Raw genomic sequence first — 26,948 nt, 5'->3', positions numbered from 1 at the left:
ACGAGATTCGGGTGTTAAACTCAACCGGCTCATCGTAGTAATCTAGTATTTGTGCGTTCATACGTTTTCATTCTTTAATTCTGTTTTTGGTCCCCCCCCCGTTTCTTTTTTGTGTCCTGTAGAGTTCTGGAGCAACACAAGCTGACCAAGGAGCAGTGGGAGGACCGAATACAGACGTGGCACGAGGAGCACAGGAGCATGCTCAGGCGAGCCACACGCTTTGCATCCTGCAAAACTACCAGAGTGCAGGATTTAAACAAAAAAACAACATAGATTTGCATAACTGTGCATTGATGAGCTAGAAAAAATAACTGATATGAGGATAAATCTGCATGAAAACTGTCTTTACTCTCAGACCCTTCACTGTACTTATATTTATTCACCACTTGCCGTGTAAGTATTAATATTAACCTGCTTAATATTTCAGTATTCTACTCTTGTGTGGTGGAATACTGTAAAGAATTTACTTCTGGGATGATTAAATATTCATAAGTTATTCTATTCTATGAAAAAGCACAAATTTGCATTAATGAGCGTAAATAAAAAACAATGGACGTAAATAAACCTGGACAGATGACCATGAAAACGTGTAGACCAGCATATGCCGACATGGACTGGCATTAAAAATCATGTGGTGATTAATAAAAAAAAAAAATTGTTCAGGTCAGTTAAAACAAAATGTACATAATTCTCATGGACAAGCATAAATAAAGAATGAACGAGCATTTAAAAAGGTGTATAAACATGCATATAAAAGCATGAAAATGGCAAAAACATGCAGAAACTAGCATTAAAAAAAATAGACAATAGGATAAACCTGCAAGGAATAGTATTCAGAAAACCAATTTACAGCATAAACTTGTATAGAATAGCGTTAAAAAGCAAAGACCAGCGTAATCCTGCATGGACTCGTATTGAAATCGTAAAAAAAAAATAGGATAGACCTGCTTGTACTGGCATTTAAATTAAAAAAAACAACAGACCTTAATAAAGAAGCACCAAAAGAAAACATCAATATCAACCTGTATGAATCGGCATTAGACGCCAGGATAAACCTGCAGGAATGAACATTTTAAAAAACAAATTGTGGTCTGCAGGGAGGACGCCATGATGGAGTATCTGAAGATCGCCCAGGACCTGGAGATGTACGGCGTCAACTACTTCGAAATCAAGAACAAGAAGGGAACGGAGCTGTGGCTGGGCGTCGACGCGCTGGGGCTCAACATATACGAGCACGAGGACAAGTAACTGACACACACACACACACACACACACACACACACACACACACACACAGCAGAGAGAAATTTCTATACACACAAGCATGTTTTGAACTCTTGAGGTTTCCATTGCTGTGATGGCAGCGCCATCTACTGGTTAAGAAAGAGCAGTTATCACGCTGATGAATTTTCTTCCCTTCTGTTTTTTTGTGTGTTTTGTATGTTTTAAATTCCATCTGGTTTTATTTGTAGGTGAAAAACGGCTGATTCTCATTTTGCATAAATCCTGTAAAAGTTGTGTTTGTTGATTTATATAAAAAAAATAGCAACCAAATAGTGGATTTAAATGAATTTAAAAAGAAAAGTGAATGAAGGCGGACACGACGGATTATATTGGCGAGTTAGCGCTGACGTTTTTAGTTTTTTTTATAGTTTTAACACTATTTTATGGTTCCGCCCCACAGAAAAGAGAAACTGTGCTGCATGTGGCCCCTGAACTGAAACGTGTTTTGACTCTCCCGCTATAGATTGGAGCTAAAAAAATCAGTGCATTTTAACACCAGATTTCACAAAACGGCTGTGATTTCCTCTCCAAATGTCTCATTTCCTCTTCAAGAGGTTGATTTGAATCGCCATACAGTCTGATTTTTGCCATTTTGCATATATAAAAAATTTTTTTCTTTTATTTACATTACATGTTGTTTTGTTTTTTTTATATTTTCAGACTAACGTACCTCAAATGATTAACTCAACTCAACTTAACTTTATTTATAAAGCGCTTTAAGCAGCCGTAGCTGAGACAAAGTGCTGTACATTGAAATAAAAATATAAGAGGCAAAATAAAAACATTAAAACAATAAAAGCAATAAAAACAATCAGATGGTAAAACAATAAACAAAACATAAAAAGTTAAAACAATAAAAGAAAAGATGAAGGCACTAAAACCAGAGCAGAGTCTCACGCTGAGGTAAAAGCCAAAGAATAAAAATGGGTTTTAAGACGAGTTTTAAAGATTAAGTTTTTCTAAATAAGGAGAAATTATAACATCTTGACAGTAAATAGTCACCATTTCAAAGTTAGATGTGTAAAAAGGCGGAAGGCAAACACAAGTTAGCTTCTTCCTTCTCCTTTTTTTTGAACATGCCGAGACTTAAAATTTTTCTTTCTGCTAAAATATGTTTTGTTACTAATAATCGTGTTCAACAAATAAATTGCATTCATTCATTGAAAAAGCCGTTCCGTCCTCAGGCTGTCGCCGAAGATCGGCTTCCCCTGGAGCGAGATCAGGAACATCTCCTTCAGCGACAAGAAGTTCGTCATCAAGCCCATCGACAAGAAAGCTCCAGTAAGAGTTTAACAAAAATAAAACGAAGCTCTTTGATATCCGACACGCACCTTTTTTTTTTTTTTTTTAATCTTTTCTTTTGTGTGCTTCTTCCAGGACTTCGTCTTCTACGCCCCGCGGTTGCGGATCAACAAGCGCATCCTGGCCTTGTGTATGGGAAACCACGAGCTGTACATGAGGCGGAGGAAGCCCGACACCATCGAGGTGCAGCAGATGAAGGCCCAGGCCCGGGAGGAGAAGCACCACAAGCAGATCGAGAGGTTTGTGGCTTCTTTTCTGCCGGATTTGACTTTTTTACTTGTAAAACGTCGATTTATGAATTATGTCTGCGAAGTTTATGACCAAAACAGACCGTTTAAAAAAAATATATATATACGTATATGAAGCCACAAAACACGTTTAACCTTCATAATGAGGAAAATGCAGTTAATAAAGTTTGATAAGATAAGATAAGATTAGCCTTTATTGATCTCACAATGGAGAAATTTACTTGTTACATTCTGCTCTTAAGGACTCATGAGTAGGAAAGACAAGAAATGTGCAAACAGTTAGATAAGAATCGAGGTATCTTATATACAATGACTATCAAGAACCCTAAGGGCCAAAAGTATTTACAGTAAAAAGTAATAATAAATAAAATAAAATAGGACTAAAATAAAAAAATAAGATAAAAAAATCACAAACTATAATAAAGTATAATAAGTTCTAAGGGGAGCAAAGTATACAGTAAGATGAAATACAAGGAAATTAAACTATGATTTGAGGGGGGGCAAAGTGTAGAATAAAAGTACAATAAAAAGTGTAGTTTTGCTTTTTCATGCAAAACCTGGAAGCAGCAGTGTTTCAGAAAAAGTTAATGATACAAATGTCTGGATTGCATTCAGTCTTTGATGTTTTAAATGTGGTTTGAGGTCCGGTTGAGGTGAATTTATTCCATTTCTTCACGGCGAGATTCATCCATCCAGATCTTTACCTTCCAGGTGTTTCTTACTTCAAAAGGCCATGTTGCTCCAACCGGCCAATCAGAAATCAAACCCTATATAGTGTCATCGGGGGTTTTAGCCAATCACAATCAAGGTAGGCTCCTCCCCCCCTTTGACTCCTCCCACAATCAGGCAGCTCTGCTCCGGCACATGGCACCACGAGAGGAAGTACTTCCTCCTCTTCCCCTAAATGGGCGTGTGTGTGGGCGGAGCCAGTCCAGCTCACACGAGACACAGCAGATTCTGAATGCGGCTCCTAGGATCCAATATTCTAATGGATGGAGAGAAAAAAAATCAAGCAAAAGCAATAAACTTGGACGATATGACCCCTTTTATTAAACGGTTGAAAACCTGCCGTTGCAGAGCCCAGCTGGAGAACGAGAAGAAGAAGCGCGAGCACGCGGAGAAGGAGAAGGAGCGGATAGAGCGAGAGAAGGACGAGCTGATGGAGAGGCTGAAGCAGATCGAGGAGCAGACGCAGAGAGCTCAGAAAGGTACGGAAACACTGACCTCCTTCATGTCAAGCTGGAGAATTTTGGCAAAATCCGTTATCGATGTTGTAGATAAAATTAAAAAAAAGGTAAAAAAAAAAAAAAAAAGAGTATTGAGATCTTGTTCTATTCAAATGCATCAATGTAATGATTGTTCTATATTCGTGATGTCAGCAACAAATATAATTTTCTTATGTATGTATATATGCATTGTGATACTCTGAAAATTTAAAAAAAAAAAAAAAAAAAAAGGTCAAAATTACTTTTAGTCCAGTCAGAATTATGTAAAACTATATTTTCCCAACTATATTTAAGTTTCCCATTAAGAGCCAGACTCAGTAAATTCCTGTTTATTCCCATAAATTGTGGCGTTATTTCCCTCGTTTCTATGAATATTCATCTTTATATCTCCAATATGATATTTGTTTCCCCCCCCCCACTTTAACTTAATTCACAAAAAGGTCAGAACTGATGGTGGAAAAGATTTTAGGACACAGTTTAGGAGGAACTGGAAGGACTTATGAGTGCTACTTTTTGTAAATAAAAGAGAACAATGTCATTTAGTTGGTTGCTCTAAGGACCGAATCGCATTTTAAACGGTGTCGGTATAGAAACACGCTGATCCGTCCACTCACTCAAGGCCCTAGTTTGCATTTTTGCAGCGTATCTCAAAAGTCAAATGTTGACCTTGTCCCAGCAGTGTTTGAAGCTCGCCGCCTTCAGCCGGTTCAGCAGGTTGTTTTATGTTTCCGGAGGTCAGCCAGGAACGACACACTCCCAAAACACATGTTCCTGCTGCAGCCACGGCAAGCATTTCATCTATGTGGCTTTGCATAAAACATGAGCTCCCAAACGTCTGTGAGGACCACAGAACATTCTAAACACCACGCGTCAACCCTGTAAAACACTAGAAAACACATATCAACTCTATAAAACACTATAAAACGCCACATATCAACTCTATAAAACTCAACATATTAACCCTGTAAAACTCCATAAAACACCACATATCAACACTATAAAACTCAACATATTAACCCTGTAAAACTCCATAAAACACCACATATCAACTCTATAAAACTCAACATATTAACCCTGTAAAACTCCATAAAACACCACATATCAACTCTATAAAACTCAACATATTAACCCTGTAAAACTCCATAAAACTTCACATATCAATACTGTAAAACTCCATAAAACTCCACATATCAACTCTATAAAACTCAACATATTAACCCTGTAAAACTCCATAAAACTTCACATATCAATACTGTAAAACTCCATAAAACTCCACATATCAACACTATAAAACTCCAGAAAACTCCACATATCAACACTATAAAACTCCAGAAAACTCCACATATTAACCCTGTAAAACTCCACATATTAACCCTATAAAACTCCACATATCAACACTATAAAACTCTATAAAACTCCACATATCAACACTATAAAACTCTATAAAACTCCACATATCAACACTATAAAACTCTATAAAACTCCACATATGAACACTATAAAACTCTATAAAACTCCACATATCAACACTGTAAAACTCTATAAATCTCCACATATCAACACTATAAAACTGTATAAAACTCCACATATCAACACTATAAAACTCTATAAAACTCCACATATGAACACTATAAAACTCTATAAAACTCCACATATGAACACTATAAAACTCTATAAAACTCCACATATCAACACTGTAAAACTCTATAAATCTCCACATATCAACACTATAAAACTGTATAAAACTCCACATATCAACACTATAAAACTCCATAAAACTCCACGAGTGTCACAGAGACAAATAAGTGACAATGGTATCCATTGTGTGTTTGTGGGGTTGCAACACTTTGACTCGAGGAGAATTGAGCTGAAAACTCCATTAAATCCAGAGACAAGCACTTATTTTGTTCCATGTATGTGTGAGACACAAGGAGCCAGCGAGGTGTGAACGCCGCACCGTGGCGCTCCGGGCTTTGAACCATACTGGCGTGTGATTGGCTCCTCAGAGCTGGAGGAGCAGACCCGGAGGGCGCTGGAGCTGGAGCAGGAGAGGAAGCGGGCGAAGGAGGAGGCGGAGCGGCTGGAGAGGGAGCGGCAGGCGGCCGAGGAGGCCAAGGCGGCGCTGGCCCAGCAGGCCGCCGACCAGATGAAGAACCAGGAACAGCTGGTACCCCCCCCCCCCCCCCCCCCGGGAATGCACCTCCTCCGGGACTTAAGAGCCCCGTCGAGTGAAAGCGCTAAATTCGGATCGTCTGTTTCCACGGCAACGGTGCTCGGAGCCACGGAAAACGGAATTAAATCTGCTTTATTTATCACTTTGGAGGCCGAACGTTGCCGTGCAAATGAAAACCTTTTTCTCAAACGGAAAAAAAAAGGTTTTTTTTTTGTTTTTTTTAACTCGAAACGTTGCCATGGAAACGGGGCCCAATATAACGCAGGCAAATTTAATTTAAGTTTTAACGTCACGCTGTAATTGTAACCGGCGTGACGGATGCCGACTGTGTATAGCAGGGGTGTCAAACCTGAGGCCCGGGGGCCAGAAGCGGCCCGCCAGACGATCTAATCGGCCCGCCATGTGATTTTTTTTTTTTTCAAGTATAAATATGAAAACTGACAGAGGCTGATCTAAAAACACTAGATTGGAAAAAAAATGACATTCAAAACCGCCCTTGGTCAGAATTAATAAATGCAATCTGTGGAGGTCACATAACGCAACACCTTTCACAATAAAGGTGTCCAATTCATGTGAAGTGATACTTTCGACACGTAAACTCAAAAAAATGTCCAGACGATGACAAATTGTTTTAATCCTGAATAAAAATACGATATCCAGATACAGGTGACTGAGGGTTTTGCAACTTTAACTTTAATATGTATATTTCAGAATAGACTGGCAAATTCTTGCAGTTACAAAAAGATTAAAAGAAGGAAAGACTTTGATATTTGTCCATATCTGCAGTTTAATATGTTACGTTTGACTTGTTCGGCCCTCCAGAGGTCAGATCAGGACACCCCTGGTGTATAGAGACTGATTATTGCATCCTCCTTCAAAATAAAAGCCTCTATCGAGAAACGTCACGTTAGCGTTAAAGTCGACCTCGCTACTTGCCTTTGACGTGTGAAGGAACGTGTGACTTTATAGGTTATTTTCTGTTCTTGTTGAACTTGTAATGATAAATCCTCCATTTTTTTTTACATTTTTAGTATTTTTAACTGCTGTTGGTTTTGAAGTCTGCCGGTCGGCCGGACGCCACCGTTGCCTTGGTGACCGCGTGGTTTCTCCCGACAGGCCGCCGAGCTGGCCGAGTTCACCGCCAAAATCGCCCTGCTGGAGGAGGCCAAGAGGAAAAAGGAGGACGAGGCCACCGAGTGGCAACACAAAGTACAGCAACCCCCCCCCCCCCCCCTCTTTTATTCAGTATTTCCGTTCTGAATCTCCTTCCCTTTGACCTTTTCGCGTTCCCCAAGGCGCTGTCGGCCCAGGACGACCTGGAGAAGACGAGGGAGGAGCTGAAGACGGCGGTGAGCACGCCCCCCGCCCCCGAGCACGACGAGAGCGACGAGACCAGCGCCGAGGCCAGCGCCGAGCTGCTGAGCGACGGCGTCAGCAGCCAGCGCAGCGAGGAGGAGCGCGTCACCGAGGCCCAGAAGAACGAGAGGGTGAAGAAACAGCTGCAGGTAGGATGGAGGGATGGAGGGGTGGAGGGGGGGGGTGGAGGAGAGGAACGACGGAAAGAAGAGGAGGGCGTTTGAGATCTGTGGAGAAGCTGTAATTCTCAACGTTTTCTCTTCATCCACCCGTTTCTCTCCCCGTGTTCTCGCATTCATTCTTTTTTTCTTCAATCCATCATTTTTACTCCATCTGTGTTCTTTTCTTCTCTTTCCCCTTTCCTCCTTTGCTGTCTTGCAACTCGCCCGACCTTCTCTCGCTCTCTCTCTCTTTCTCCATCCTTCCTAACCTCTCTTCTTACTCTCTCTCCCTCCCTCCCATCTCCCCCTCTTGCTCTTCTTCTCCCTCTCTCTCTTCTTCTCCCTCTCCCTCCTTCCCTCTACCCGCTTCTTTTTCTCTCCCCCCCTTCTACCTCCTTCTCCCCCTTTTCTTCCTACCCTCTCTCTCTCTCTTCCTCCCCCCTCTCTCACTCTTCTTTTCCCCCTCTCTCTAACTCTTATTCTCCCGCTCCTTCCTTCCCTCTACCCGCGTCTTTTTCTCTCCTTCTCCCCCTCTCTATTCAATCCTGTTTCTCTCCGCCCCTTTTACCTCCTTCCCTCTCTCTCTCCTTCTCCCCCTCTTCTTCCTTCCCTCTCTCACTCTTCTTCTCCCTCTCCCTCCTTCCCTCTACCCACTTCTTTCTCTCTCCTTCTCCCCCTCTCTATTCATCCTCCCTCTCCCTCTTCCCCCTCTCTCCCTCCCACTCTTCTTTTCCTTCTTTCTCCCTCCCTCCTTCCCTCTCTCTGCTTCCTCCCATTCTTCCTCCCTCCTTCCCTCTCTCTTCTCTCCATCTCTCTCTCTCTCTCTCCTCTCCACTCTCCACCCCCCCTTCTTTCTCCCTCCTCCTCCCCCTCTCCAGGCCCTGAGTTCAGAGTTGGCGGAGGCGCGCGACGACACGAAGAAGACGCAGAACGACATGCTGCACGCCGAGAACGTCCGCGCCGGCCGGGACAAGTACAAGACGCTGCGTCAGATCCGGCAGGGAAACACCAAGCAGCGCATCGACGAGTTCGAGTCCATGTGAGGCGGCAAGCGGCCCGGCCGGGACCCCCGCCGCCGCCGCCGCCCGGAGCGGACGGGACGCTCTGGTTTCGCCACGTCGACGCCGCCGCCACGCCGGATCCTCCCGCCGCCCGGAGGAACGTCAAGCTTCTTTGGGCTTTCGTAGCGTCAAACCTGGCCAAAGCTCGGCGAGCAGCGTCTGGCCCGTCACAATGCTACCTGTTCTTCTTCTTCTACTTCTTTTTTTTTAAAACGAGAAGCACACGTCTTTTAATCCAATGGAAAATAGCGAGCGTATCTGCCTCCCTTGTACATAACGGGCAATTTTAAAGCTTGCATGTATGATTTACAAACCGAAAACCCCGAAAAGTCGTTAAAAAAAAGGAACTGAATTGGTTGATATCGTGCTTTTTACCCAACAAAATGAAATGGCCATTTGTAGCTGTAGCTTCTTAACGTAGGCAGCAACGCTTCGTTTCTCCACCTTTTTACCTTCGTCGTCGTCAGATGAGACGTTTGAGGAATGTTAGTTTTTCTTTTTTTCTTTTTAAATGCCTTATTCGTGTCTTTTCTCTCCCGGTTAGTGTTGTCTTCTTTTTTTTTTGAGGGGGAGGGGGCAATTCTCCTGTTTCTGCTCTGTTACATCTGCTAACTCTACGTTCTTACTGTGCTGGCATTTTCTGTCCATGGAGGCGTTTGTTCATTCAAATATATATTTTGCCCCACAATAAAGAATGAATTTATATTTCCAAAAACATGCAGCTTGGTGGTGAAAGACTGAGATTTGCGTGTTGCAGAGCTTGTTTTTTATTTTTCCTTTTGGAATCGGGACACACACTGTTGGAAGAAGTTTCACTTTACAGCCGAGACAGTACAGGCACAACTGAAGAAAACATTACAATAAAGGCTTTTTTTTTCAGCAAGGAATTAAGTTATTGTCAACTTACGAGCATGTGAATAAATTCAATATATGTAAATGTTTCTGAAATGAAACCACACATTAACAATGGGAGACGAGCAAGTTGGTTTGTTATTATGGTGGCTGTTCGTTGTTATTGTCCATCGACTGAGCATGCGCATTAAAAAAAAACTCACTCTGGAGGTGATGCGCATGCGCAGTATCAGCACGAAGACTTGCGACCAATTCATACTCCAGAAAAAACGAAGAAACGTGTGATAACGGGGTGTCTGAGCGAACGAGTGTCATTTCTTCACTCACCTCTTTCTGTCAGAAGAAATTTCGCTCCCTTTTCACCCAGGGTGAAGTTTCTTCTAGTGCGTGGTCCGCGAACAAGTGTGTGATTCTTGTTTACTTCTGCATTCCGGCCGGCTCGCAAACCAAAACGGACGCTCCCTCCTCCGCCTTTTCTTTCTTCATTTGCTCGGCTGCCGCATGTCTCGTGACCAAACCTTCCTCCTCCTGAGCTTCAAACATTTTCTAAATCATCCTCTTTCTTCAACTCATACACGAGAGTGTTTTTCCCCCCCTCCGCCGTAACTGCGTGAGCGCCGAAGCTTGTTAGCATGTAGCCGGCACAGAGTTTTACGTGATGCACCTGAACGCATCACTCAGGACCGCTTTATGTTGGTGTGAATCAAGTTGATTCAAGCTTGAATCAGCTTATTGTTGAAAAATTCTATGTAATATTTTCATGCAAAGTTCACAGAAGACAACAGAGGTAAAAGCTTGAGCAGAGTGTTTTATTGGTCACTTTTAGATCACACACACACACACGTACACAAACAACAGTCATTTGGCCTCAGATTCTGTAGGTACAGGGCGTCCGCTCTGTTTCCTGCTTCTGTTTTGGGTTTTCTCATCTAAAGCTTCGCAAAACACATGAAGAAATCTAACGCGACACATTTTTCGTTCAGCGGACAAAAAAAGAAGTTAGAAAATGAAGTGAAACGTGGAGGTAAATTCATTTGGCGAACAGTTCCTCAACCTTTTCATTCGCAAGGCGGCTGGGCAGCACTTTATAAATTCAATATGGGCTTATAACAATACCTTTTGAGTGCAAAAATATATATTTTTTAATTCCCTCAGAGACAATACAGCGAGTTGTACATGTCAGCTTTGGGTTTCAGCCCCCAGCTCTGGACCGCCACCGTGAAAACAGCAGCAACCATCAAGTACTTCAATCCTCATTGTTTTGGTTTCATCTAACTACCGTTGGCCTGAGCAAGAGGAAACACTGGAAATGTATACAAAAAAAAACAAAACAAGCTTGGCTTTTGGTCCCTAAAGAGGCAACACTGGTATTATTAAAGCACAATAGTGATGAAGGTGTAAATTCACAGTTCTTATTGGAGAAAATGACATCCAGCAGTTTGAGGACATTTTAAGTCAACATGAAAAAATCTTGGAAAAAAAACAAAAAAAACCCAAAGAAACAAGTACATTCAGACAGATTTTAGTACGTGGAGCTCCTCCAATATTCCTCTCCGATCTCTGGTTTGCAGATGTTCCAGTTAAAAACTCAGAGCCCATAAAATTTTACACGACAAAATAAAACGCATTGCGTTTTTGTTTCCGGAAAATGTTGCCTTTACATGGCAACGTTTTGAAAACAAGGTCCGTTTCTACGGAAAATGGCAGAAACGCTGGAAACGATGCAATTTTTTACCTAGATCCACTAGTGGGTGCTGTTGGTTTTTTTTTTTTATTATTATTGTAATAAAGCCACATCCACGCTGCAGAGAGCAATACTCTGCACAGATCACGGACATTCATATGGACAGACAACCTAAGTTGGATTGTTATTACTGTGACTATCAAAATAAAAACTCCCAAGTCCCGGGAGAATCTGGACTGGGAGTCATGACACTGGAGGAAACATCGTTCTTATTGTCCACCTACTGAGCATGTGCAGAAGAACGAGTTTCCGTACTTGCAACAATTCTGTCGTGAGATTTCCTCCGTTTCCACGGAGACGGAGCTTTTTTCAAAGAGTCGCGTTTTCAGTACCTCCGAGCACCCTTGTTGTGTAAACAGACACACGGAACGCAACAAAACGTTAGCGTTTTCACACGTAAACATTGCGTGGGGGTATTTTTCAGTTTTTAATTTTTGAGAAAAAAAAAAAAGAATCATGATGAAAAGACATAGCCGTGTGAACTTTTGTTTTAGAATTTAAATTATTAGTGTATCATAGACCGAATACAATTATGAAGTCGTATTGAAATATTAGCGCTGTGAAAAGTCACCAACCGAACAGATATTTAAAGTTTTCAGAGTATAGTTGTCAAGTGTTGGAAATACTTTAAAATACAATAAAATCTAGTTTTACTCTTCACACATAAGGGACAAGGCAGCTCCATGACCCCCCCCTGAACAAAATCAAGAAATTTGTTCAGTCTGAACTTATTTCTTTAAACATGCAATAAAAAAAAAAACAAATTAGCAACATCTTCACATTTCTCCTTATTGCTCACTCCATTGACGACAATCTCATGCATCAAAGCACGATTAGAAAAATAGTTGTTTTTTTTGTTTTTTTTTAACCAAGCTTTTTTTTTTTGTAATAGAAAAATACTATTCTCCCTTTAGAGAGAGCACACAGTGCCTGAGCAGCAGCATGAGAGCACCTCAGAAAACAAGACGCGTTCCACTTGTGAACTTCTAGGTCGGTAGGTTCTAGAGCAAGCTCTTTGTGGAACTGTGTCATGAAAAAAGGCGCGATTTGGCTCCTGTGGTCACGTGCCGACTCATCCAGATAATCTTCAAGGCTCGTTTCATATTTAAAGCTGCGACTCAACACTAACTGTTCCCTAAACGTGTGTGTTCGACTCTACTACTCTCTTTAAAAAGGGAATAAAACACCCCCCCCCCTCCCCCCTCCCCCCCTCACCATCATTACCAAAAGCCAACAAACCAAAGGGGGACGAACGTTTGTCGCATAGAACTCCACATAGCTAAAAAAAAAAAAAAAAAAAAAAATGTTCATATAACACAATGACTTTGCTTAAAAAGTTTATAAGGATACAATTTGTATCAACAAAGAGAGGTTTTAATGTGACCGAGAGGAAACGGAGGGAGCGTTTCAGCTTTACAAACAAAAACCCTCCGGTCCACTGTGGAACGGTTCCCATGGGAACGCTGCCGTTCCCGTCTCTGCTCATCTTAAGCTGTGGTTCTCCGTAGACCTGAGCAGTTTTCAACAGAATAAAAGCCTCTCCGACAAAGGAGACCCTGCGTCTCATATGCATCTCAGACGTTCTCTCTTTCTCACACACACACACACCAAAGGTAATAAATTAACATATTTTAAATTAAAATAATACCGACAATCTTCAGTCCACCTTGTTATTTGGGGCGACCGTGCTCTCAGCCGCCGCCACGACGTCGACTGGAGGATCGACAAAGCTCAAAGGTGGAAAAACAACAAGCGCACGAATAAGAAAAATGAAGTCAGCACTGATCGCTGGTAAGACGTGACGTCTGTCCTCGGAGGAGAAATGACTGGAGTTCAATGATATAACAACAGTTTGGGGGTTTTTTTTGACTGGAGTTTTTTCCCGGGGGTTTTTTTTTGTTTCACTTCTCTTCTCTGGGAAATCCACCAAACTTCACCGCAAACAGAGAAACTTTTGACCCAATCAGGGGACGAAAAAACGCGTTAATGCAGAAAATAATGTGTATATGCTCAGGCGCATCTCTAAAGAGTAATAATTGAAATGTTAGCAGCAGTCCACATTCAAAACATTAAAGCAATTTGAAAAAAAAAACTAAAAGTGAAAATTTTAGCCTCTGGTTAAACAAAAAAAAATCTAATTTTAACAAATATTTTAAGATCTTGTATTTCTGATTCTTATGGAATTATTTTGAAAAAAAAAAAAGAAGTGTCCAGAATCATATTGCATCACATGAAATCAAAAAATCAAACCATTTTTTTCTGAATTAACAAGACCTTATAATTATGAAAAGAAAACATAATTCTGGCTTTTATTTTGTTAGAGCAGAAGCGATTTCCTTAAGAAGTGTCAAATTGAAAAACATTTTTTTTAGATGCACCTGTGTGTATATATATAAGTATAAAGATTGTATATAATTTGATGTTTTTTACTCCATGTGGTTACCTGAACTCATTGACAGCGATCGTGAGCTTCACTTATACCCTGATATGATTGCCCCTCCCCCCCACTCCAAAAAAAAAAAAAAGCTTAGAAAGAAACCCAACGATACCAAAAAAAGTGCCAAAAAACAATAATTTTAAATAACTTAAAAGCTACCAAATAAATTAAGCCTAAACTTCCTCCTTGAAACACGTTAAAACCCTCCTCAGGTGGCGCGAGTGTCTCGACTCACAAAATATCTCCGACATGCTAATTAAACCCTCATCTTTAAGTGCTGAAATAACAGGCATATTTCTAGAAAAATATGGCAATCTGGGGATTTCCCGTTACAAAAATACCATTAAATTTAATGAGACAATTTCCCTGCAAAGAAATGAAGCAGCCCGTTAAAAGCCGGAGGACGTTCATATCTTGTGTAAGACTTTGTTGTCCTCGTTCGGAGGACCGATGGCGCAGACGTTCAGGTCCCGCCTGTGTTTCAGGCCCCGTGCTGGGATTTCTCCAGCAGGATCGCCGCCGCGAGCTCCTGAGCGTCCATCATCAGAGGATTCCTGGACATCACCGCTCTCACCAAGTCGGGAGGGAAGATACCGCACAGGTTGATAAACACCCTCTCCCGGAGGTCCTGGTACCGGGCGAACACGGGGGGCTCCTGGTGCAGGGCGGCTGAGGCCTGGTGGCTCTTGTGGGCCGTATTCCAGGGAAGCGACTGCTGGGGGCGAGCCGGCGGGGCGAGGCCGCTGGGCGCCGAGTGCACCTGTTGGCTCCAAGGCGCGTGCCAAGCCTTGGCGTGCAGCTGCGGGAGGCTCTTGTAGGAAAACGGATCGTAGCAGGGCTTGGCGGTCGACTGGTAATCGTGCTCCCAGTTTATCTGTTGGGTCAACGCGGAGTAGCTTCTTCGAGAATGAAGAGTTGAGCCTTCGTAGACTCTGGAGTCCGGGAGACCGCCTTCCTGCCAGAGCGAGCCCAGAAGACTGTGGGCGATGGGCGAGGTCTGAGACGGCGGGTGAACGGGGGAAGCTTGGGACTGGTGCGGCGAACGAGGAGGCAAATTTGGAAAACTGCTCAGCATTGGATGTTGATGCTGAGGCGGGATGAAGGCCGAAGGCATCTTGAAAGACCTCGGCGACGCGTGGGAGATGAGAGACGACGGAGGGTCGTCGACGCTGAAAGCCTGTTGCCTCCGCAGCCCTGGAGGAACGGAATACCTGCTGGGGTAAGGCTGGCCGAGTCCTGGAGACGCACAGCTTGCACGGTGGGCGTACTGGGCGGGGTGGTGGTGGTGGTGGTGATGGTGGCGAGGATGGTGGTGATGATGGCACTTGGGGCTATCGTCCACCAGGGGATCGGGGGAGAAAGAATCGGAGCTGCCTTCGCTGCTACAGTCCGACGGAAAGGAAAGCCCCCGGAGATCAGGCGGAAGGAAGCGCTCGGGAGTTCGGGGCACCACCAGACTGAGGCTCGAGTAGTTCTTGACCAGCGAGCCGTAGCTCACCTCTGGAGACCCACACCTGAGCAGAGCCTCAGCCTGACTCAGCGCTGAGGCCGCAGCCGCCCTGGCGCCGCCTCCAGGGTCCACATGTCCCGATGAAGGGGGCCACCCTGGATGTCCCACCGCGATGCTGCTGATCCCTCGGCGGGCCCCGGCTTGCGAGGCCATTGGAAAGGCGTCCTCGGTGAGGTCGACCAGGGAGCTCCTAGGACTCGGGTTCTGCTGCTTATTGCCACGACTTGTTTCGGCGTCAGCGGGACTTTGGCTCTTGGCCATCAGGGCGTGTTCCAGCAGGCCTCTGGACGCCGCCGAGGAGATTCTGGCACTGGCTCGCAACTCGTCTGCCACGGCTCTCTGGGGCTGGCTTCCCCGCTCTGGGTGGTAGAACTTACACTTGTGGCCGTACGTACACTTCTTACCTAAAGTGAGAAACGTGTAAAAAAAAAAAATAGACACGAATCAGAAAGATCTGAGGAACACTATCAAATATTACAATGAAGATAAAAAAACACTTGATAATAAAGTCGTTGTGCTTTGAGATGCGAGTTAAGTGTGTAATTGAAAATGGAAAACTATTGTTGAGGGGGTTCTTTTTTGTTCTTTTTCCCTGAAAACGTTTGTTTGTGCTTGTTAGAGCCCGTTACATAACAACAACCCTAATTGTTGTAAAATATAATGTAAACCTGAAATGCAATAACTGATCGATAATGTAACAAAAGTACTGAGCCCGAAGTGTAATAAAAAAATTTAAAAAAAAATAATAAAACCTAAAATGTACTAACTTGGTAAATAATGTAACAAAATGCTCAGCCGAAAACTTTTAATATTACTTTATGGGGCAGGTAAAATATGTTTCCCCAAATAGTGTAATAACTTCTTTACATCATAAAGCAGGTTAATGATTTATGATTTGGTCTTAAATTTAAACTTCTTCAATTTGAATAATGCTGACAGAATGAGAAAAGTTTGGACTATTTGTTTTTTTTATGTTCTTTTTTTTTTTTTACATTATTTTAGGTTGTCTCGATCATAATACAAAATGCCATAGGAGGCTATATGCAGTTCATTGTGTTCATGTATGATTTAAAGTCTTCTGTTCTCTGTGATCTGCTTCTCCAATCAGCCGGACCAAACATATGTTTGATCATTAAACATATTAAGATCGCATGTAAATTAAAAAGCAGTAATGCTACCGTAGGGACACGGTTGTTTCCTGTGCTCCGGAATCACGGGCCTCTTCCTCAAGAAGTTCTCCAGGCTGGGTCCGTGGCGTCCCAGAGGGTCGTCTGGAGGCATGAACCTAAAAACACAAATACGGGAAATTCGAGTCACATTCATGGTTAAAACACCGGAAAAAAACCCAGTTTGACTGCCGCTTACTTGTCGTTTACGAAGGAGTACATGAGCAGGCGCTCGTCGATGAACTTCTTCCACTCCGGCTTCTCGTTGGCGAGGTCCCGGTAGTTGTCGTTGGAGACGATGATGCCGTCCGACTCGTAGGCCAGTTTAACGATGAAGCGGTCGTCGTAGCAGACGACGCGGCGCCCCTGCACCCGCCGGGACGGCGTGAAAACCAGGATCTTGTCTTTCTCCAGCCGCCGCAGGATCTCTTGGTCTGCACAGCAAAAAAAGAAGACGAAAAGATGGATACGTGGATTTTAGATCGGCGCCTGTTGCCGTGGAGACGCTCCCAGCTCAGCGTTTCACACGGCGATGTCGCTCCCTGACCGGCGAGATGCTAACTCGGTTCCGCAAACAAATGTTGGATTGGCGAAGATCCGCGCTCTACCGAGTGTAGCTCTAGTTTAATTTAGCTTGGTTACATTAAATAAAGCTATTTTCTTACTTTTTACGTGATTCTTGAATTACTGGTGGACGAGGAACAACGTCTCCAGTGAATTTTCTTTTTTTTTTTTTTTCCGCAGTTTTATTTTCGGGAAAGGTTCGTGTTAGCATGGCAACATTTTGAAAATTATGTAGTGAGCGTGTTGGGCCACAAGTTGGCATTGTTGGTTGTGTTTGCAATGAAATGACACACACACACACGCATGAAGAGAACAAAACGCTATAAACGTTACTGTGAGCGCCGCTGTCATGTAAACTGACGCCCAAAATACTTAAACCGATTTACTAAGATCCCCAGTTAAATGTGCTAAATTGCACTTTTGAAAAACAGATTGTGTTTTTCGTTTAACTGCTTTTTGTACAGGATCAACTTAGCGTAACACCGTGAGTGACTTCGCAACGCAAATAAGCAGCATTTAAATGAGGGTTTCGCATGTTTTAGGGAATGTTTGCCGATTCACACCTTTCATACACGGTAAAAGCAAGTAATAATCAAATTGCACTGCGTGGGTATATTAATGTATCTGCGTCACGTCCATCCTGTTTGTTTGTGCCATTTGAGAGGCATCATGTTAATAGATCTGCTTCCACAGACGCTTGATTGAGCTCGTTTTAGTGTATCGGGCTCAAACATCTACCTTCTTCTCATATTTCAATTTGATCTTTGTTCCAGGTCTTGTTACACTTTGGCACAGTGACACAATTTTATGCAAATCACCAAACAAAACAGCTTTCATTTCACGTAGTATTTGAAGCGTTTTAAAGATCACCCGCAGTCTGTTCATCCTGGATCGTTTACATATAACTACGAATCCAATTATCTGCATTATCTGCAAGCATTTAAAGTGACTTTTGCGCTGTTACCTGTGATTAAAGCGTCCGGACGCGACTGCTCTTTCCTCCACGCCGGGACGAAAACTGTGACGTCTCTGTGGCCGCGCTCCAGGAACCAATCGACAGCCAGCTGGATGCCTTGGCAGGAAAACACTTCTTTATTCCCATGACTGTGCGGAAACAGGAAGGTGAATTAGTCCAACGTGTGACGAGAAATATTGCAAGAACATACAGGAAAGAGCCTTAAAAACATATGAGGCTCGGGTGTCGACGCGAACGAAAGCAGTCATTACATTGAGGGTAAAAACTGGATCACGTTTGGCTAATTTTATGTTGAATTTGATGTTAAATTGACCAAACCAGAGACTTTTATCATCCATAAATATATAAATACAGGAAACTGCAGCCACTAGACTCTGGTCGTTTCATTCTGTACACTTCAAATCAAATCAAACCTTATTTCTAAACATTTTTAGTACAAAAAAAAATGCAGCACAAAGTGCTTTGCAGTGTAAAAACTGAATAAAAACAGAGTGATGAACTCCCACCAGTCCGTCCCCTGCTATTTTATATACATATACACAAAATAAATACATTGGGGAATAGAAATAGAGTAAAAAGCAAATAATATAGAATAGAGATAAAATAAATAATAATAGAAATAGAATAGAAAATAAAAAGAGATAATAGAAATAAAACAATGAGTAAGATAAAGAAAAGAAAAAAGAAAAAGGACAGAAATTCTAAAATCTCAAAAGTTTTCAAGCTGTTGAGTTCAGGGGGGAAATAATTTTGTAGTTTTCTGTTTTAATTGTTAAAACAACTGTGTAAAACATATTTTCGGGTCAAACAAACACTTTAATTAAAATTAAACATAGCTAACAAAACCAGATTTTGTTTTATTATCTACAAACAAAACTCGTCATTTATTTACAGAATTGAAATCGAATGTTAAATGAGGTTAAATTCATTATTTGGAACTCTATACGATACTACAAACCACAGTCAAAAAAAGTGCCATTTAGTTGAATTAAAGCCTCTTTAATAATAAAAATAAATGTTAGAATTTTGTCAAAGTTGCTTCTTGTTTGAACAAAGTGCAGCTCAGTGAAGTCAAACAGGTAAAATCAGTTAACGTAGAGCGACTGATGCTAATTATCCTAATATTTGAGTTGGTTTTAGTTTAGCAAATAAAACAAAAAGATTGTTTAAACTACTTAATTTACCAAAAAGATCAGTATACGTGTGAAAAAAAAATCAACACACAGCAGTAAAAAAAAAAAAAAAAGAAGAAAAAAAAGTCTAAAGATAACCTAAAAACTCAAAAGCGTGCATGATTTTAAAATATATATTCATTTTAATCATTTTCAAATACTATTTCAATTTCAATTCAAATGCAGATGCCTGAAACTCTTTAAAGTTAATAACTGAAAAACCAGCAGAGTTTAAACCATGTTTCTCGCATTCATTAATTAATAGGAATAAAATAGAATTGAACACAAATAGTTGATGAATCCCAAAAGAAAAATTCCTTAAAGCAAAGAAATCTCCTTAAATAAAAGTGGAAACATGTTCTTTCCTGTTTAATTCCTAAACTATGTATTGCATCTGACTGGAGAACAGTTTAAATCCTCTTTCTTTTATTCAGTTTGAATCAAAAACATTAAAATCCACAGTAGACGACGGAAACAAAAGTTCTGCAGTGACTCAAATATGTAATTCGATTTTTTCTGTTGACATTTTTGTGTGTGAAGCCTTTTTTAGAAGTTTGGATATATTGTTTTGCATCTTCACGATGAGAATTAGATAGATAGATAGATAGATAGATAGATAGATAGATAGATAGATAGATAGATAGATAGATAGATAGATAGATAGATAGATAGATAGATAGATAGATAGATAGATAGATAGATAGATAGATAGATAGATAGATAGATAGATAGATAGATAGATAGATAGATAATTACTTTATTCATTCCCTGAAGGGAAATTGTCTTGTTGCAGCAATCTGGTACATACGAGTGTCATAAAATACCATAGAATAGAAATAAAAGTTAAAAATATCTGGGTATAAGACATAAAGTAAAACACAGAACGGAACATGGGCACTTAGAAATAAGCACGAGATAAAAGCAAGATAAATAAATAGATACTAAGGTGCAGTGGCAGATTAATGGAACCTTAGACGAGAGATGTAGAAGTGTTGTCCTCCTCACCTCATGGCCATGTTGCTTCCGTCCACGACGACCGGCCGCAGGTTCTCCTTGTCCTCCGCCAGCTTGGACGAAAACGTCAGTCTGCAGGAGTCCAGGGAGGAGGTGGAAGAGGTGGTGGAGGTGGAGGAGGAGGAGGAGGAAGAGGCGGGGTTCTGCGGGACGGCGGGCCCCGCCTGCGGCTCCGCCTCGGCCCGGGTCCCCAACTTGACCAGCTCCCCCAGCAGGTCGTTGATCAGGGCGTCGGGGCCCAGCTTCCTCAGCACCAGCAGCACCAGCTCCTCGCAGTAGCCCAGCTTCAGCGCAAACTCCAGCTTGCCGCGGCAGTCCGTGACGGGGTCGGGGGACGGGGCGGGTTCGGGGGAGGGGTCTGCCGGAGGCGGGTCCGGGTCCGGGTCCGGGTCCAGCCCGGCCGGCGGCGACGGCTGACCCTGGAGCTGGAGGTTCTGGAGGTTCTGGAGACGCTCATCCTCGCTGTCGGAGATGACGCCGTCCTCGGAGGAGTTGCTGCTGCTGTAGCTGGAGTTGGCGCTGGAACTGGCGCCGCCGCCGCCGCTGGCAGGCCCGACCCCAACCCCGACCCGGAGGATCCCGGCGGCGGTGTCCGGACCGGCCTGCCGCTCGGCGCCCTCCACATGCAGGTAGTCCAGATCCAGCCCCAGGCAGAGGATGTGGCCTGTCCCATCCTCCAGATGGTCCTTCAGGCCCATGAAGTCCTCTCACACATCCAGCTCCGACTCCACGCCCTCCTGGCCGACCCCCCCCACCACCACCCCACCACCCCACCCACCCCCCAACCCCCCCACCACCACCCCCCCCCCCCGCTGGCACTGCCGACCACAAGCTGCTCCTGTGACTGAAGCTTCAAGGAGGGAAAAAAAAGAAAAAAAAATCAAAAAACAAGAAGGGTCAAATCCAGCAGTCATTCCAAATAACCACACATCACTTACATGTTGGACTTTATCAGCTCCGGCATTTCACCCCCCCCCCCCCCCCCCCAAAAAAAAAGAAGAATCAAACTAATGCCTGTTGAGATCTGTCTGTCTGTCTTCTTTCAAACTAAAACCGCAGCTCAAAGATCTGGCAGTCGTGACTGCAGTCGCGGCTCCTCCCACCTGATTTGCCTACTGGGTTCTTGTAACAACATAGGATCCTTGAAGGATTCCAGCAGAAAATGCAAAGTTGAGCAAACAAACGGAAGAGACGCCGCTGAAGGTCAAGCGCACACGCTCCGAAAGTCCTGATGTGTTCGGAGTCAAAAAGAAAACAAACCAAAAAACAAACCAAGCCCATGTTTGACTGCGTCTTGCCGCTGATTTGCATTTAAGCTCTGCTGTCAACGACTCTTCAAGAGAGATCAGAGACCAAATACCAGAAACCGGAGCCGAAAACAGCTGCTTCACTCCCACTAATGCAAAGAGGCTGGGTCAAGTCCAAAAAGCTGAACTCTCACCGCCACCGTCTTTAGAACTCAACATAATAAGTGTCATTTATGCAGAGCTTCTGTTTATAGCGACAGTTTGAAACTTGAAGGCATTTAATATGAAACGTGAAACTGTAACTTGGTAATATATATGTCAGTTGTTGTCAGGTTATTTCTTTCAGTATGTCTCACAAAAGCAGAATTACCACACAGGTCCTGTTAATTCCTATTAAATGGACTTTATTGTATTGAACATATTCGTTTGACGCAAGGGGCTCATTTATGAAACGATTCAGTGATTCTGAAGTTTACTGTGCTGTCAAAAATAATACGCTAATTTAATTAATTGATTTGAAACGTTTAAAAATAATTCACGTAATTAGCAGCACAAATACCGAGCGGAATAAGATTAAGGCAGAAAGTTTCACTTTAAGACGTTTCCTGACGGCTGATTGAGAAAGTGAAAGTCATGAGCTTTATTTTGAAAAGCTGAATTTAATGACCACTAGTAATTCTGCAGCAAAAGCAGAGGTTGCCATGTTGGCTGACCAGGAGCCACTAAACTACTGAAGATGGAAGAAAAAGACTTGCAGGTTAAATATTAATTTATCCTCTTTCTCTTTTTCTGTGTGTGTGTGTGCTCTCTCTCTCTCTCTCTCTCTCTCTCTCTCTCTCTCTCTCTCTCAACGGGATATTATATTATTATTGCTTTGTTCATGTAATAATTTCACAACTTTGTTTCCAGACTAACTAAACCCAGACTTATCTTAGATGTCTATTAATTAATTAATTTATGTTTTTATTATTGTGCTAATCTAGGAGCTCAACAGTTTCACGCGAAGCTAAAAGGACGTCGACGAAAATAGTATTTGAATTTAAACACAGTCTAATATAGTGTGTTGAGTCGACATTAATTCCATGGTTTTCCCTGAATAAACATCCATTACAGGAGAAAAACAATGCAATTCAATTGCAATTAATTACAGACAATGGTGCAATTAATTAGTACATTTTCTTTAATTGATCAATGGCACTAACATTTTTTTAAATAATTTTTACTCCGTTTTACTCCACTTTGCAAGAAACTTGGGCTATCTTTATTTATTCACTTTTATTATACTTTTTTCAGTTTGTAACGCCTTTTTAATCAAATCAAACGTGTAAGCTGCTAATGTTTCCTCTTTACCGTATTACCCAGACTACACCTCACTTTATTTTCACTTATTTGGCTGCTCATGCGATTTGGAAGCAACTTCGAAATATATCGTCGCCGACCACTAGATGTCACTGTACGGCAACAGGAAGCTGCTACAGTACCACAGAAAATTCTTCATTCCTGCCGTATTCCGCGATGAAGAAAACAAACAATTACTTCCATAGTAACATACATTTATTTAAACTCGGCCCCCAATCAACTGGTGTGGTTTGTTGTTTTTTTTGTTATTTTTAATATGCTGTTATTTTTTGTCTGACATTTTAAAAGGCTTCCGGGCATTTTTGAAAACCTTTCTGTTTGTTCTGAAGACTTCTCTGGTCTTTTTGAAATAATTTATGGTGTATTTGAAGCTTTATCTTGTATTTTTTGGGAATAATTAACAATTTGTAAAGATTTTTCTGTATTTTGTTTTAAGATTTTATGTTGTTTTTGGAGACTTTTATGATGTTTTCCAAGACATTTCAGGAGGTTTTGAGGACTTTTGTGGTGTATTGAAATACGTTTCTGCTTTTCTGGATAACTTATTGCCTGTGAAGGTTTGAATATTTGTTATTTGAATATTCAAACATATTTTTTTAAATCTCCCATGTGATATTTGTCATTGTATTTGTATCCCTTGCATGCCAACAATCTTTATGCAAATGTTATTTCATAATCTTGGCAACGGTTGATATAATTATTGAGGTTGGTTTATTGTTGATGCTCTTGGGGAACATGAGTCACCGCCTCTTGTTACACCAGCTCTTGTCGCCTGCCTGTCACACAAAACCTTAAATATATTCCAAAGTCTGTCTCGCATTTTATGTTATTGTTTCGACGTTACCATCCACAGGCCGGTGGCAATTTTTGGAAAGCAACTCTTGGAACCAGTTCCCTCGGTAGAGAAATGGGAAAAGTCTCGCTCAGCATTCATGAGAAATAACGCTGAAGTCGTAGCTTCACCCTCTCCCTTGAGTTTCACGTTCACTTTGTGTTTTGTTTTCACTGTATTTCTCTGGTGTTCTAGTGCCACCACAGGCCTGGCGCTTTAGAAGATCACCAAATAATCTTGTGTGTATGTTACTGGACTTTTCTCATGTTTTTTTTTTTTTTTAAATGACCTTTCTGGTATATTTGCAAGACATCTTGTGATTTCAGTGACTTTTCTCATGTTTTTTTAATGACTTTTCTGGTATATTTGCAAGACATCTCGTGATTTCAGTGACTTTTCTCATTTTTTTATGACTTTTCTGGTATATTTGCAAGACATCTCGTGATTTCAGTGACTTTTCTCATGTTTTTTTTTTAAATGACTTTTGTGGTATATTTGCGAGACATCTCGTGATTTCAGTGACTTTTCTCATGTTTTTTTTTTAAATGACTTTTCTGGTATATTTGCAAGACATCTCGTGATTTCAGTGACTTTTCTCATTTTTTTATGACTTTTCTGGTATATTTGCGAGACATCTCGTGATTTCAGTGACTTTTCTCATGTTTTTTTAATGACTTTTCTGGTATATTTGCAAGACATCTCGTGATTTCAGTGACTTTTCTCATGTTTTTTTTTAAATGACTTTTCTGGTATATTTGCAAGACATCTCGTGATTTCAGTGACTTTTCTCATGGTTTTTTTTAAATGACTTATCTGGTATATTTGCAAGACATCTTGTGATTTGAATGACTTTTCTCACGTTTTTCAATCATTTTTCTAGTATATTTTGAAGACTTTTCTGGTGGCTGTGAAGTTCTTTCTAGTGTTTTTAATGACTTTTCTTGTATATTTCAAAGTTTTCTGGTGTTTTTAAAGATTTCTCTGTGATTTCTGAAGCATTTTCTGATGATTTTAATGACTTTATGTTGTTTTTGAAGACCTTCTCTAGCGTATCCGAATACTTTTGAGGTACAAATGAGGTTGTCTCCTCAGGCACTTTGTATGCGTAAATATGTAGGAATACACCACATATCAAATAAACCCGACAGGTTGAATCAGATTTCCTTCACATTTCAGTCTCTTCCAACCTGCTGAACTGCAGTTTTTTCCTTCAGTGCTGGCGCTTGTATAACACTTGTGAGGGATTGTTGACTTTTTAATCACGTGAAGTCCTGTTAGATGATTGATATTTTACAAAAAACTGAATCAAATGAGCAAGACTGGACATTTTCAACGGCCCAGTTTTTGTCAAGAAGGTCATTTGATGTAAAAGATGTACATGTACTCTTTAGTCACAAACTCTGAGAGGAGCAGACGAAATACTCTCTTTCTCCATCAGCGTCACAGAATTAATCTTAATATAGTCATCAGAACAGTCAGGGCCAGGACGCTAGCTTCTATAGTCCATATTATTTTCCTCAAATAATATAAACTTGGCTATTGAGTAAACAAATGATGAGAAAAAAAAAGTTCTCTGTTAAAAATGGATTGTCTTTTAAGAAATCCCCAAAAACGCAATGATCAAATGTAATATTGTCATATTCTGTAAGTTTTGATTTACTGACCCTCGCACACACACACGTACAGGTAAACCATACAAACTGAGACCCGTTAACGTTGCCGGGGACGCAGTTTAAACGGCTGCACTCCTGCGCCCCCTGTGGTGAGATTTAGAATTAACAGGAGCGCCTTAAAGAAAAATTAAAGGAAGTGACAGTTCACAGTCATATGAGAAGATGTTTCAAGGCGATTCTGTAGCCTCAGTTAAGGTCGATGAAATATACAAATATGAGTGTCTTTGTCGGTGGAAATACCCATGCGGGGAACTTCCACAGCTTTGAGTTGAAATGAATATTTCGGTTTGTTATAGTGTTGATGTCAGAACATAAAGGTTATTTTGAGAACAGAAAAAAAAGTAAAAAATTCCCTGAAAAAGAACCTCGGACTGTTGGAGGTTTTGGAACAAATGCAAATCTGTCTGAATGTAATCTAAGGCTTGAAATACGATGCGCGTTTCACTGCTCCCTTTTAAAGCTTTTTTGTTTTTAATATCTCGGCTACATCAAGATTTCAAAACCAGGTCAAGGAAACTCAAGGTCAAGATTTGACTCCATGTGAAAGAAGAATCCAAACTTTGTAAAATAGTAATTTGGTATTTTTTATTTTTTTTAAATCAAAGTTTGAATTGTTGTTGGCCATTAGAGTTTAAACAAGTCGGGAGACTTAAAAACTCCATTGAACTGAACGGTGTTGGTTTTACTATGATTCACTTCTGCTTTAAATTTAAAATTAAAAGAAATCTCATTTACCTCTTCTTTAATTTAAAATAGACTTTAGCACAAAATCATTACCTTAAAAATTACTGTTTATACGCCATTAAGTACTTTTCTTGAGTTACATTTCGCAAGCTTTCTTTTTTCTTCAACAAATTAAATTTCGATGTTCTCTGTTTAACATTTTAACTAAGTGTAAATTAAACATTTTATCTCAAAGAATATGAGTGCTCCTGAACTAAACAAATGTTCTAATTATACAATCCAATCTCTTAAAAAGGAGTGTAAAACTCATCAAATCCAAACATATTTTATCATTTTAAATTGTAAAAAAAAATCTTTACCTCCGTTTTATGTTTACCTTTATATCATTGAGTACAACTTTCCTGCCACGCAGTGCTATTTACAAAAAAAAAAAAAAACTTAATATGATTGACTAGATTTACTGGATTTATGTTAAATGGATGTTTTCCCTTGCAGGAGCTTTGTGGTAGTTTTTATTAATTTGTTATATATAACAAATACATCAATCAAGTGTTAATTTCTGTTTTATGAAACGAACACCAAAAAGAAAAACAACCTTACTCAAAACTACATGGCAACTATGCTACTACAACAGTTTGAAAAACAAAGTCACCCAACCTGAAGGGTAAAGAAAAAATATTTGATTACATTAAGAAAAAGTACTGTTTTAGTATTAGTTTCTATTTAAATACACACAATTGCATTTTCGTATGAATTTTCTACATTCAAAACCCTTTTTTTTTTTTTTTTTTTTACACTATAAGTTTTTGTCGCTTTTAAGTTAAATATAAGATTTGATTCCATTTAAAGAATAAATTAATTGGAATCACGTTTGCAGGCCAGCATGTTTAGATATTAGTGAACTAGA

General features: G+C 41.0%; 2 protein-coding genes across 2 annotated transcripts in view; one reads left to right on the top strand and one right to left on the bottom strand.

The window, feature by feature from the left end:
• LOC308131113 (radixin) overlaps window positions 1–9,744 on the top strand; it is a 36,977-nt gene extending 27,233 nt beyond the window's left edge. Inside the window, exons 7-15 of the mRNA XM_080497717.1 lie at window positions 123–206; window positions 1,098–1,244; window positions 2,469–2,565; window positions 2,662–2,825; window positions 3,912–4,042; window positions 6,067–6,227; window positions 7,350–7,442; window positions 7,529–7,738; window positions 8,629–9,744. Coding sequence (XP_080353843.1) covers window positions 123–206; window positions 1,098–1,244; window positions 2,469–2,565; window positions 2,662–2,825; window positions 3,912–4,042; window positions 6,067–6,227; window positions 7,350–7,442; window positions 7,529–7,738; window positions 8,629–8,793 — 1,252 coding nt within the window. The 3' untranslated portion in view covers window positions 8,794–9,744. The remainder of the gene's footprint in view (window positions 1–122; window positions 207–1,097; window positions 1,245–2,468; window positions 2,566–2,661; window positions 2,826–3,911; window positions 4,043–6,066; window positions 6,228–7,349; window positions 7,443–7,528; window positions 7,739–8,628) is intronic.
• A 4,581-nt stretch (window positions 9,745–14,325) lies between these two features.
• LOC308131392 (putative ribonuclease ZC3H12C) lies at window positions 14,326–20,944 on the bottom strand (the record flags this gene model as incomplete). The annotated part of the gene is made up of 5 exons (XM_080498120.1): window positions 14,326–15,758; window positions 16,533–16,639; window positions 16,720–16,954; window positions 18,049–18,188; window positions 20,238–20,944. 5 exons carry the CDS (start codon window positions 20,942–20,944, stop codon window positions 14,326–14,328), a joined length of 2,622 nt encoding a protein of 873 aa, XP_080354246.1.
• Between the last annotated feature and the right edge of the window lie 6,004 nt (window positions 20,945–26,948).

This window comes from Blennius ocellaris, assembly GCF_963422515.1.
Source record: "Blennius ocellaris genome assembly, chromosome: 6".
Lineage (NCBI taxonomy): Eukaryota > Metazoa > Chordata > Actinopteri > Blenniiformes > Blenniidae > Blennius > Blennius ocellaris.
This window is presented reverse-complemented; position numbering and strand designations above follow the sequence as displayed.